Source organism: Tyto alba, unplaced genomic scaffold, assembly GCF_018691265.1.
Source record: "Tyto alba isolate M040663 unplaced genomic scaffold, T.alba_DEE_v4.0 Super-Scaffold_2, whole genome shotgun sequence".
In the NCBI taxonomy this organism is placed as follows: domain Eukaryota; kingdom Metazoa; phylum Chordata; class Aves; order Strigiformes; family Tytonidae; genus Tyto; species Tyto alba.
In genome coordinates, this window is record NW_024881282.1 from 64,774,906 (window position 1) to 64,788,565 (window position 13,660).

The following is a 13,660-nucleotide window of genomic DNA, read 5'->3' on the forward strand; positions in this document are numbered from 1 at the left end:
CCTCCTTTTCTGACTCACCGTTATTTCCTGCTCATAGGTCCAAACACCACAGGCCAGCTCAACGCAGAATATTACAAGCAAACTTCCAAAGTACTGCAGAACACAGAACGGTCTTAGTTATTTTGGTATTCAGGTTAACATTGAAAAAAAGACTTAACAATACTAAACTCAAAACATGATTAACATTTCACATGACTGAAGATATGGAATCTGAAATACATTTCTGTAACCAAAACATGGAAGATTCATGCAGCAAACTTTCTAAAAATTTAAGCCATGTGACACTCCTTACTAACTTAACATGAAGCAAATGAACATCACAATAGGAAAATAAGTTCATTTCCTTGTTGTCCAAGAGTACAAGGCTATTATGACACATTATGTTAAAACAGTTGCAGAGAGGACAAACTTCTTTCTCCTCAGATACATGGAAAAAAAGAAATCTCTTCTTTCAGTTCTATCCATTTAAGCAACATATCCAAATCATGCTAATAAACAAAAAGGGGGAAGAAAGAAACAAAAAAGAATAAAAAAGAGAAAATTGACAAATCGAAGCAAACAAGGTTCTCAAAAGCTATGTTCTTATCAAAGTGATTTAGATATTTGAGGTCAGGCATAAATGTACAAGTAATTATTGAGATGGATTGAAATATCTTTGTCTATTACAAGATCTAACCATTGAACTCTTTAAAAATAGACAATACGTATATAAATTAAGAAGCTGTACAGGTCTTGGTAATGACAGTTAAGAAAAACTGGTTGCTGCAAATAAAAAAAGTAAGACTATCTTCCATATGGCATCAACAAACCCTTTCTGAACAGCAGGATAAAGCTGCATGGAAATTAAGACTGCTTTAACTGGTGTATTCTATTAAAAGTAACCAATTTATCTTTTATTTAAAGCAGAAGCATGGTTCCATTCATTCTTGACTCTAAACTTTCTTCTGTGCCAATGCACTGAGCTCCCTCTTGTTCTCAGTACACAAGACAAAGCTACAGTCTTCATGGATTTTAATTTTATTTGGACAAAGACCATCACAATATAAAATAGAATAGAAAAAATAAATAATTCCATTAGTAGGATACATGCCAAAAGGTGTCTAACTTAGTCATTTCATTCTGGAATCTATTCAAGACAGGTATAAGAGACACAAAATATGTATGGAAAGTGAATTTTATTTTATTCTATTAAAGGGTCAATAAGGTGTATTATTTAAAATAGAGATCATAAATCCACAAGTCTTAGGATTTAATAGTCATCTATACGGCACTTTTTCATTCACCCAGTCTGGAACTGAGTAATTCATAGATACGTTACCAGCTACTGAACAGCGTCTTGCCTTAACTTCTACTTGTGGATCAAATCTAACTCCCTGAATTAAGTTTGTAGATGCAAACAGCCAAATGAAAAACATGCATGTAAAAACATTCATGTGAATTTTCAAGAGAAATCTGTACTCATACTCTCCCCCTACAAAGGTCTGTTCAATAAAGATGATGCTGAAAGAAGAGGTCCTCTTTTACCAGTCTCCACCCCATTACACTTCATCTTCATAGTCATTACAGCTGAACAACACATCACATATCCTTACAAATCAACATTGTAAGCACATGCGGAGCTACGGTATAGGCCTTCAATAACCAATACATTCATCCTCCAAAGGTCCAAAAGAGGAAAAAATTTGAGTCGTACCTTGTAAGAACAATGATGCTTTTTCTAAAAAATAAATTCATGAGCTTCTAGACAATGTATCACTATCAATGCAGTGTATGCAAGTTATGCAAAGGGTTCTTTAAAAAAACCATGGAAATCTACTTTACAAAGTATTCACTTTGAAAGGAAGAAAGAATACCACATGCTTTAGCTCTTTTAATTCATATGAAAAAAACGTTTTAAGGACATTATGGCTAATACTGACGTTTTTGAGAAGGAGAACAACTAAACGTTTCAGTGAAAAGTGCATTTGAGTTCTCAGCTGTCAAAGAAAATTTCAGTGGTTTTATACTCTATTTGAGTAACAAGCCTGGGACTGCTTGCTATCCCCAAATCTTAAACAGAACTCACTGATCAGGGTGAAACAATACATCTGGGAGTGTACCTATGGCACTCTCTGGAAAACTCTTAATTTTCAGCTCCCTGTAAGATTTCATTCATTCATCAGACTTAACATTTGGAACTTCCTAATTTTTGTCAGGATATAGTTAAGAAAGCTTGTGGTAGCAGTTGAGACAGAAGTGCCAAAACCAAGATTTTCTCCAGTGACTGAATATAGCACAGGACATAAAACTATTTAGCCAGATTCACTCATAAACCACTTCTGGATCTGCCAGGAATGGAGCACTCCTGACCAGCAACATCTGGACACATCAGGGCACTGCAGAATCAAGCCTTCTGTCTTGAGAAAGCACATCTTCTGTCCATAAGCCAAAAGACAAGAAAAGACACAAAGTTTACACACGTGAAAGCACACACTAGGAACTGAGTAACTGCAGGCACACCAAAGTGGCATGCAGGAGCCTCAGTTCCACTCTGCTATTGGAGGGGAATATTATACCTCTCTAACTGTAATGGTTTGCAAAACAAATAATTCTTATATAAGTTGTGTGGGAAAAAAACCCTCAAACCATTATTTAAATTTATTACCCCTAATTTCCATCTTCCAAATACAGAAATTATTACTGGCTTCAATGCTTATTCCTTGTCCCCAATTAAATTCCCACAGGAGTCTGAATGCTAAATGCATCTTCCTGCATTTACATACTTCTGCTTTTTGCCAGAAACAAGAACTTGGTTTTGAAGCAAGGCTTAATATTTCTTCCAATGGGCTGAGTGGCTACATTTTTTAAAGGAGATTAACTCACTGAGGAGCACGATTGTACATTACACTGAGAACTGCACCAGCAGGTCACTGATACTACGTTCTACAGCACACCTCCCTTGGCCATTGCTGAGATATTTTCTACTGGGTTTTTTGTTTGAAGGGAGTGAAGTTTTGCAAAGACACCTACAGGTTACAATAGAACAAAAAAAATCTGCAAGCGATTAATGCAAAGCCACGATCACTTCAAGAACTAGAGACCTTTTACATGACAAATCCTACAGACTTTTAACATTTCTCTTTCGTAGGCAATTGCTAATCACCATCATTTTCTCCCTAGTCAGTCTGTGCAAAGTCATCAGAAAACTGAAGTGGTGCCTTCATCCTGTTACAAACCCAGCAGGCTCAGTTTCACTGAAGGATTTCCTCCAACAAGGCTGTGAAGAAGCTAAAATATAGCTTCCTTGAGAGGAGCTGAATGACTGAAATGCTGGTAGAAAAACTCTTTTGAGAGTAACAAATCAATGTAAAATATTTGCCTATTAAAAAAATATAAAAATAATGCAGCAGACATTTACTGCTCCTCATTAAGGCATGGACACGCATGTGGCTAAGATCCTAAACTTCAGCGTCCTCGCAGTGTCACATGGATGTCAATTAGCAGAAGTTGGTTCTCCTGCAACCTCCTCATTAGGCTTGCTCACCACCACTGGCCACAGAGGAGGAAGTCAGGCAGGCAGGCAGGCAGCAGCTCAGTAAAGCAATAGCTTTCCAACAGGAGTATCTCCTCTAATATCTGGAACCTTGCACGAGCACTTGGATTTTTTTTCTGCAGCAATGGACGGGTATGCGTGTGGCTCCATCCTCAGAGCACAAAGCTGCAGCACTGACAGCCTGCAGAGGCATAAACAGCTGTACTTTTTCAGCATATCAGTTCAGAAGCAGAGGTGAAGGAACCAGGGACTCTGGAGTTCAGGAGAATGCTGTTTTCCCTTTCTTGTGCAAGAGAGTAAACAGGAAAGAAGTGGGAACAGGGAAAAAAAAAAAAAAAATCATTACTGTGAAAACCACTTTCAGAGAGATGTAAAGAAGGAGGGTTGAAGGGCCAAGGAAAGATATTAAAGATATTCCCTATGTAATCACCAGACCCTGTTCTGCTGGAATACTCTTCATGTGGTACAAGTGTAAAAGTGACCACGGTCGACATCCTCATCCTGCCCTGAAACCTCCGATGCAGAAACCACACACACCAGCAGCACAGGAACCCATCACAATGAATACTACCTGCTTGTGCGGAGACACTACCAGATCATACTAGGCTACTACATCTTACAACAGCCTCCAGAGGGGTGCTGCTCCTGTGCAAGACACACAGCTGTTAAGTCTACTTCTACAGGGAATTCATAAGTAAGACAGAAGGGACAATGGGATAGTGGAACATATTGAATGGAAAATCAGTGATGATGAAATTCGACCACACAACGGAGGTAACCATCAAAAAAATCAAAGACAGAAAAAAAGAAACCAGAAATAGGGACTACCATTAAAGTAATAGGTTTTCTGCTAATTCAGATGGCTATTCAGATAGCTGTCTGCATAAAGCTTATCAGAACCTAATAAAGCACTAGAAAGGTACACAGTATTTTCAAGCATGCATTTAAAAAAATCAAAATATTTCAAAATTATTTTTGGAAAGATCTGTACGGACTGTCTAAATAGGATCAAAAGTTTTAGTGTGAATAAAATTCCTGTACACTACAGAGGCATCCTGTAAGAGGGTACAGGCTCCATATATGTCACTGCTTCATGCATGGAACATACAGGCTCTGGCATATGCCCAAAATGTCTTCTTATTTCTCCATCTAAAGCTAAAATCTGAACTACAAAATTAATTTATCCTAATTAACTTATGACAGCTTTTTGGTATTCTATTTGTTCTACCAAACTAAGCAAATGACCACCACCATCGAATACATTAGAGGAACGCATTTCTTTCTTGACCATCACAACCATTTACATAAAACACAAATAAAAAGAGCAAATGCAAGCACAAAACCACTATTACTGAAACAAAGGTATTTTGTATTTGTTTAGAAGTTGTTTGTTCCAACAAGTCCCATTCTATTCAGAGAGTGATGGTGAACAGCACACACATGAAGTGCCTCAACATAAAATCTCTCTCACGGCTTTCTATCCTGCAGAGTACAGGATTTTTTTTTGTTGCAATCATGGGCAACTGCAGTGAAGGATATAAAGCGTGAAGAACAATGTTTTATGTTTTTTACAGAGATGTAATACAAAACTCTTACTATAGTTCTAGAGACTTTTTGTTTGTCTTGAATATGCCACATGATTCCTGCAATTAATCACTTAATACAATTTGTCTATGCTTCTCAGGCAACAGGTGAAAAGAACCGGTGAAAAATAACCTTCTGTTTTTGTTACTAACACGGCAACTAGATGATGGAAAAAATGGGACTTCAGAAAACACAGCACATGGAGAGAGTTTGTAAACATTTTGCTGCTCCTCCCATCCCAGTCCCCATTTTAAGTGCCCTTTCCTGAAGTATTTCCAAGAATGGGGAATTTTTCAGATATTTTTTGACAGTGGAAACATTAAATTCTAATTACATACAGCAAATGAAGCTAAGAGTAGAAGCCCTCATAGAAATTTGATGACTTAGGGTGCTTAGTGACCAATGAGTCACTATGGCCCTTTGGAGCCCAGGCAGGTAAGGACAGCTGTACTGCAAAGCTGTGCGTACCCAAGCGTATTCCTGAAGTGATACCACATGGGTTTTTTCACTCTGCCACAGCTGCGTTCGCTATTTTTTTGCCAATGACCTATGGAATGCCTCATCAGCATTTAGCTACTACAACCAGTAAAATCAGTGGGCTGTTAGCCCACATAGAAGGAGAATCAGACCTGAATACATCCCTAGTCACGCTCTCTTCATCCAGCTCACACCAAACTTGGTATGATCATTTTGTTTGCAGTTTGAAAGTGTGATTTGGAAGCAAGAGTCCAGGCAACTTGCAAAAACACAAACTGAGACAGGGTTCTGCAGCAACCCAAATTTCATCAGAACTAGAAAGGCACAAGAGTGGCTTAATTCATCTTCTTCCTCCCTCAAACCTTTTGGTTTGCATGTTGCATGATGTTCTTGTTACTGGGATTACGACGCTATTTCATCTGTTCTGACAGCTTCCTAGTTAACTACTGCCATCCTAGAAAACCTAAGGAGACTTCACAGTCTACTAAACTCATCCCTAGAGAACAAATATATCCCATGACACAACATACTCAAAATACTGACAGTTTCCTAAGCCCACTTCCAGACAGTGAGAAAGCAAGAGAGCATTCTGTATATGAAAGCAAATGGCAATCGCAGGCATGGGCTAACAACTGGAGTCAAAAGTTGAAACATGGTGAGGTAAAGTGAGAGCATGGCAGGTGTTGCAGCTTTTGGAGATCCTGATTTGCAAGACTGTAGAACTCCTTCAATTTTAGAGCAAGTCTGCCTTTCTTTGAATGATCAGTGTACTTATTAGTGAGTCATCGTTCATGTGCTCTGTATTTCATTTAATAAACATCTTTTTTCAAGCTTTACCACTCTCCTCCCGAGCATTTTTCTTTTCTCCCAGAAGACAAACTTTTTTTTTTTTTTTTTCTTCCCCAGACTCAAGAAAAACCACAGTCCTTATGTCAGAGCAAATGAAGAGTAGCTGATCAGCAAGTCCAGCCTCCTCAGACTTGCTGTCTGGTGCTCACACCACCTTCTTGGGCAATGTGGTCTATATGGCAAGAGAGGCAAGAAAAGCTCTGAGAGGGAAGGGCAGGGGCTGAAGGAGATTCCAAGGATAAGGCAGCTGCAGAATGAAACCTTACGGGAATCTCTAAAAGACCAGAGAATATGGTATGTAAAACAAATGCCAGAAGTTTTTTAAGAGGGTTATGCACAGCATTTCCCAATGGCTAACAGCCTCAGAGCAGCAGCCTTGTTCTCCTGAGATGTAAACCATCCAGACATCTGTCTGCACCCAGAGAAGCGTCTGATGACCACCACCGCTGGATCACCAACGGCAACCAGACTCTTTCTGTGAAAAACCTAGTAAGAAGTCCTTCCTCCCTCAGTAAGTTATAAGCTACTGCACCCTTTATTTTTGTACAGGTTACAAACTAACAAGGTTATTTTAATGATTAGTCCAGCAATACTTTTTAAAAATTGAGCAAGCACTCATTAAATGGAATCAGACAAGCTGCATGGAAAACCAAAATCCTCTCTTTATTCACTCCAGCAGCACAAACTTTCCCCTGCTCCCCCCTTCTACCTCCCCAGCTACTTCAGCCCTGCCCTGAAGGGATTAACAGTTCATTTGTCATTCTGATTTAAAATTTGGTTTACTTGCTTGACAACACAGAAATTCACTAGACGTAGTCACAAATCAAGAAGGAAATGGGCTGAAACTACCAACTTACAAAATTAGCTACTGAATGCCATCCAGTTTTTCAAAATAAATACATTCCACAGCAAAATTATCAAATATCTCTATTATTTTAGATTCAGTTTTCCAGATCACAAAATTTTATCAAAATGTCTTAAAGCCTGTGACCTTTGCAAAGTCCAAGTTTTATATAAATAGTTACCACTTTTTCCAAAACATCTATAACTAATTTCCTGAATCAAAAAAAAAAAAAAGATTTTTGATGGCAATGAACATTTTCATTTTCTAAGGTACGTGTAGAAGTACTTTTGATTGACCCCTTTGGTTTTTTAAAACCTAAACAAAATTATTTATGAATAGTCAGAACTTTGTTCACAGCCTTGATTCTTCCATGAGATATTAATAATCTGTTTAAATTTTAATTTAATAGTTAATCTTTGCTTATCTGAGGAAACTGGTATTACTCTGGATATAAGCAAGTGCACACTTCAGACAATTATTAAGATTTGTCTGCTCAAGGCTCAACTACCTCAAGTCAATGAACTCCAAGGAATAAGGGTTGTTGCAAGGTGATGATAAAGTACTGAACAGGACGTAGGTAAAGACAGACATTAGATCATAATTTCCTCACCCTTCTCCCCTTATTTCACAGGATTTATATTAAAAACTAAAGTTTCCTGTTCTGCACAGACTTTCAAAACACAGATCCCTTCATCTCTCTACCTCTTTATTTTTTACCAAGGAAATTAAACACCATACAAATGATTCTTTAGTTAAGAAAACCCTTTTTCCTTATAAAATAGACCAATTTTGGTGTTGATACGCACAATAACTTTGCCTCAGCATGCCCCAAAACACTTCAAACATTCACCATTTGGAGTAAAGAAGTGCTCTCAGATATAAAACCCACACCACAGCCCCTGTGCACACAGCAAAGTGTCTCTGAGGTTAATTAGTCAAAAGGGCAAGATAAGACAAGAAAAAGAGATTCATTTACCTGACAGGACATCCACTGCACACTCAGTTTGTGGCAACAAGAATGCAGCTGAACCACAGTGTCAAGGCATGTCCCACCAGTGAGGCTGGGCTGCATTTCAGACTAGACATGGAGGTTTGGCTAAGCTTTGTGTATCTGTTTACTCATTTATTCCTTCCTTGCTCTCAGGGACTCTCCCATTCCCTGTCCTTTTCAGCAGAGGAAAAAAGCTAAGAAAACAAGCAACAATAGGAGCTGAGAAGGGTAGGGGGAAAAAATCCACTCCTGCAGCAAGATCATATAGCATCTCAGCAACTCTCTCCCTTATTTTCTCAGTCAAGATGCAGCACCTCTCATTCCCATCCTGGTACCATTCCCAACTCCCTCAACAATCCCAGTCCCTTGAACCTACTGTCATCATTAGTCCCTGTCTTTTCAATAGCTTGCTGGTACCCACTTCCATCATTCCACTTCACCAACCTTTCTATTACTACTTTCCCTCCTTTGTTCACCAGGGAATATCACTCTAGAGCCCTTTTCAGCTCTGGTGCCACTTCAATCACTTCTTCTGCCCTGGGTATCAATGAATTTCAAGAACTTGGAGGGAGGAAACAGTATTAACAGCGTAACAAGTGGGAATGGCGGAAACAGGAACAAGGAAAATAAAAAGAACAAGGCTTGCTCCAGAAGTTTTGTATCACGAGGCCAGACACAGTGACTGACACCTAGTAAAACCAACACTCGGGACATAGGTCCCCACAAGCAGAAAAAGTAGTCACCCTCGTGAGGTGAGCCTAAAAGTATATCATGCAGTGAAAAGTGTATCACAAAAGTCCAGGCAGCATGTTTCATGCTGAAAACATACTGGAACCATAAAGTGATTACTGTCAACAGACACTTACCTTTTAACTTTGCACTGTACCTTTTTCCAAAAGGATGAGTAAATGGTATGCAAAAAAAAAAAAGAAAAAATATTTTAATTCACAGCATCAGCATCATAATGACACTGTCCAACCTTTCTGTCCTCAGTCAAAGGCACTTCCCTGAATAGCTCCTCAAGGGGCTGAACAGTTCTTGTTACTTTGAGTCGCTGGATAATTACACCAAATAGTACCATGCTGCCTCTGCTCTGGTACAACACCACTGTCCATTCAAGGCAGCTGCTAAGTGTCAGGGTGAAGGAAGCTGATCATCACCGTGACGACAGCAAACATCTGGATTTAAGCCAAGCATTTCCAAGAAGACCTGGACACTCCCACCAGCTCAATTCCTGTCATGCTTCTGTACCCCAACACTATTCTGTCCATGCTGCTCAAATATGCAGCTGCTCTTGCTTGCTGTTTGCTCAGCAGGCAGCACCCTTCATCTCTAAATGCCTCTCAATAACCCATAACGCTAGGCAACTTACATCTCATCTGTAAGCTCCCTCTCCTAGTTAAGAAAATTAGGCATTGCTTCAAAGCACTTGCCTTTGAAAAAGTCTTTTAAGTACATACACACTGCTGTACATTTATGTTGGAGAAGACAAGGTCAACAAAATGCACCTCGTGCTTAGACAGGCAGAAAGGTTGGCACTAGACCCCAGGAACAACATAGTCCACTCCACCGCGCTGGGAGCCCTGCAGAGCGCACCTGTTCCTGCAAAGGCGAGCTTTGCTCTGTGATGACACACACAACACCGATCTCAAAATCTAACAATTTGTTTGAACCTTAAAAATTCTGATCCAAACAGGAACAAAGCTTATCCCCTATCCCATTTCAAGGCAAAAAGATGTCTAATAATGATTAGTAGAGGTGTCTCCCCAAGCAGTTCACCTTTGAATTGAAGAAAAGGGGGAGAGAGGAAAGGGAAAGAAAAAGGAAGAAATAGTTCTTTATTTATTTTCTTGAGAAGTTGCTCATATCTGAAACTACTGGGGTATAATAAAAATTGGTGAACTGTAAGTGTATTTTCTCTTACAAGTGGAAAATCAAACAAGCAGCACTTCAAAATCAAGCTGTGTGCAGCCCCTTACTTAACCACCAACAATTTGCGTTTGAGTTTTAGCACAGTACTGGCTTCTCAAACCCAGCACTACAGTATTATAAACCCATATAAACCAGTCTTTCAACACAGCCGGCCAACCTGTCTTGTAGATCTCTGTTTCCCTACTGCTCACACCACATTCATAAGTGAGCTGCTGATAAATATATGAAATATTAAAATTAACACAGTCTCTGTCCAGTCTAATTCTAAACTGCACAGGTTTACACAAAGTATGTTTGTCAGTTACTTCCTCCCTTTCAGTGCTTGGTAGTTAAATAATGAAGAAATACTTCTGGTTGGTAAATAGCAATTCCAGTGCCAAATATTAGTACAAGGTATCGGAGCAGCTGTGACTGTGGTAAGAGTCCACATGAGTCAGAACAAATATCCTCTATTATTACAGAACAAATAAATTATATTATGTATTAATGCAGAAATGCATGCTGCCAACAAAAAAAAAAAGGACCAAAAAAAAAAAATTATCACTGAACTCTCACGCTAATTCACACCAACCGTAGCCACAAGCACTGCAGAATAGCTGGTGCTGTGGTGCTGCAGAGCAGCTAACATTTCACACAGAGTAAGAGTGCCTTCCAGGAAGACATTAGCAGTTACTGGTATTTTGCAATATAGCAGACATCCAAATTGAATCACCCCATCAGCTCTGCATCCACATGGACTGAAATGGGTGTATGGGTATGGAACAATCTGCCCCAAGCGGTGATACAGTCGGTGGTTCCCTGACATTCTTCAGATGGAATTTGCAGAAACCACTTCCACCAGCACTGCGCTCAGCTGGCTGAGAACTACTGACATGAAACAGCCGCATTCACATTAGGTTTGTCACATGTCTCCAGTTTACCTTTTCAACCAAAACATAGTATCCTTTAATTTTTTCTCTTTATGAAATATTTGTCTGCTTTTAAAGAAAAGATCAGTTCAGTTTAATGAAGGTTTGTCTGGTTGTGTTTCAACTCAACAGACAATTTAGTCTGCCAAGTTCCAAATTATAACCAGGTTCTGCCATAACTGAATTAACAAGCTGTTTGACCACACACCAGCAGGGTCTAACAATGCTCAGGAATATTTATTTCTCTGCCAACTTTATGATAAAAATCAGTAAAAGGATTTGCCCTATTGACCATGAAATATCTTTAAGAGTTTTTCCCTTTGTGAAAACATATGCAGACAAATTTGAATCTTGTGCTGTTTGAATGCTGTAATTACAGAAAACTCATAGTTATAAATGCCAGAATTTGCAATGAAAACTCCAGCCAGGAAAATATTTTCCAATGGGATTTTCATGAAGCTCTTCTTGTCAAGCAACAGAATTTACTGTTGTTGTTTTATAAAACAAGAACTTAAAAAAAAAAAAAAATCATATCCCTTTAAGGTTACTATTCTTAAAGGATATATGTAGATGTGGGGTTTTTTTTGGCTTTGGGGTTTTTAAAATTTTTTTTTTCAGTTAGGCTATGTGCACAACAGACTTTAAAAACAGTCCAAAACGTACAGAGCCTCAGAAGAGAAGAGGCAAAGGATGGTTCTGGAATTGAAAGGCAGCAATTTAAAGAATCTTGTTTGAAAAACTGTAACAACCACCATAAAAACTAGACTATGGTTTCTCATCCTTGGCCTTTGTATACATTCCAGTCAGTGACTTGGAAGAGTCCAGATCTCCCAGTTTAGGCTGGCATCACAGCCACTTCTACATGAGGACATGGGTCGTTCACAACACACAACAAAATGATATCATAGGCATTTAAGGTACACATGGGCCTTTTATACCAACTAGCCTTCAGGACTACATATTTCTGAAGCAAATAAAATTAAAGGATCATAGCTTTAAAATGCCATTTCTACAAATAATTCAGAGCATGCACTTCAGAAGACTGAGACTTCCCTTACTGTTAAGTTGAGCAAACATTAGTTCAATTTATATTTATGCCCTATGTGAAGCTGGGAAGGTTTCAAAAATTTAATTGCAAGATAAAATTCCAAAAACAAATGAAAATAATTTTGTATTCAGATGTATTAAAAATATCTAACAACATAATATATATACTTTATGGTCCTTATGCTTTATTAGATTTTCCAAAAATCCAATTCAATTAACAACATTAGCACTAGCAATTAGCATGCTGCCAGAAACGTCAAGATTTGTATCCAAGTATCTCTGCATGACATCATTATGGCTGTTCGTGTACTTCAAAAACAAGATTAAAAGCATGATTGAAGAGGTTGTTAATGTTTTACATGAAGGTTCTTTTCTTTTAGTTCATCTGGTTGTACAAAAGCTCATTTTGTTGATCCATCACTTTTCTGATTAGTCTGATGAATGAAGCACTGACGTCTGCATACTTCTGTGGTATAACACGATTACATTAATTTAACAATTAATCAAAGACAATGACATACTTGGGAAGATATCATTCAGTTTTGCTTATCAGTTTGCTTAGCAAGAGCAAATTCTCAGGATCCTGAAAATGAAATATTGCAACATAAAATGATAGAAATGTCTTGTTTTGATTTAGTATAATTTGACTGCCTAAACACACTTTAATTTATTTCCAGATGGCATAAAAGCTATAAATGATGTCTTCTTTTCACTGGCAGTTTAAATAAACTGAAGGCCAAAATCAGTTTTAACTTTATTTTCTTTTTAATTAGTTAGGATTTTTTTTCAAGGCTTATACCAAAAGCTGTAACTTTTTTTATTTCCAGATACTATGCAGCATTGGTCTATATCATATAGTTGCTTTTGCCTTTTAATTAATTTTAATTCACATTAAAAGCTATCACCCCTATAAAATAAAAAACACTTCATGAAAATAATCTTATCACCTTACCATAAAAACTAAGGGTTAATAAGTTTACAATCTTTTAATACTTTCACTATATAAAATAAAAAATATGTAAAAAGTCCTTTTAGGGTATGTAAGAAAGATTATTAGATAAATAGTTATATGGTATGAAAATTAATTCATTATTTTTAAAATGCAAGTACTCATAACCAAGTAATATCTATCTTAGAACTTGCTCCCATTGACTTTAACATTGCAAGGTTAAGATCTAGAAATAAAAAATGCATGACTATTATATTACTATAAAGTATTCAGATTTAAATGTGAGTTTCTCCTAACCATACAGCTTTAAAACAACAATATTAATATTCTATTTGGGCTTAACAGATATCCAAAGGAGAAACAGCATTTGTCCTCTTGCAACTGAGGAACACTTCTGCTGCAGACCTTCAGCTAGAAATCTCAAATGAAAAAGACATTTTAAAACAAAACCCCAGTACAGTGTCCCAACTGTTTTCACTCTAGTTAGAATATTTCTTATTAGAGAAAAGCAAAGGTTGCATAAATGTCAGCCAACTTCTCACTTTTT

General features: G+C 37.8%; 1 protein-coding gene across 5 annotated transcripts in view; it reads right to left on the reverse strand.

The window, feature by feature from the left end:
* Nucleotides 1–13,660, reverse strand: part of TSPAN12 (tetraspanin 12) — a 45,625-nt gene that overhangs the window by 14,949 nt on the left and 17,016 nt on the right. For all 5 annotated transcript variants that reach the window (XM_033011467.2, XM_042792938.1, XM_033011469.2 and 2 more), the window contains one exon: nt 19–93. In XM_033011467.2, the coding sequence (XP_032867358.2) occupies nt 19–93 (75 nt within the window). The remainder of the gene's footprint in view (nt 1–18; nt 94–13,660) is intronic.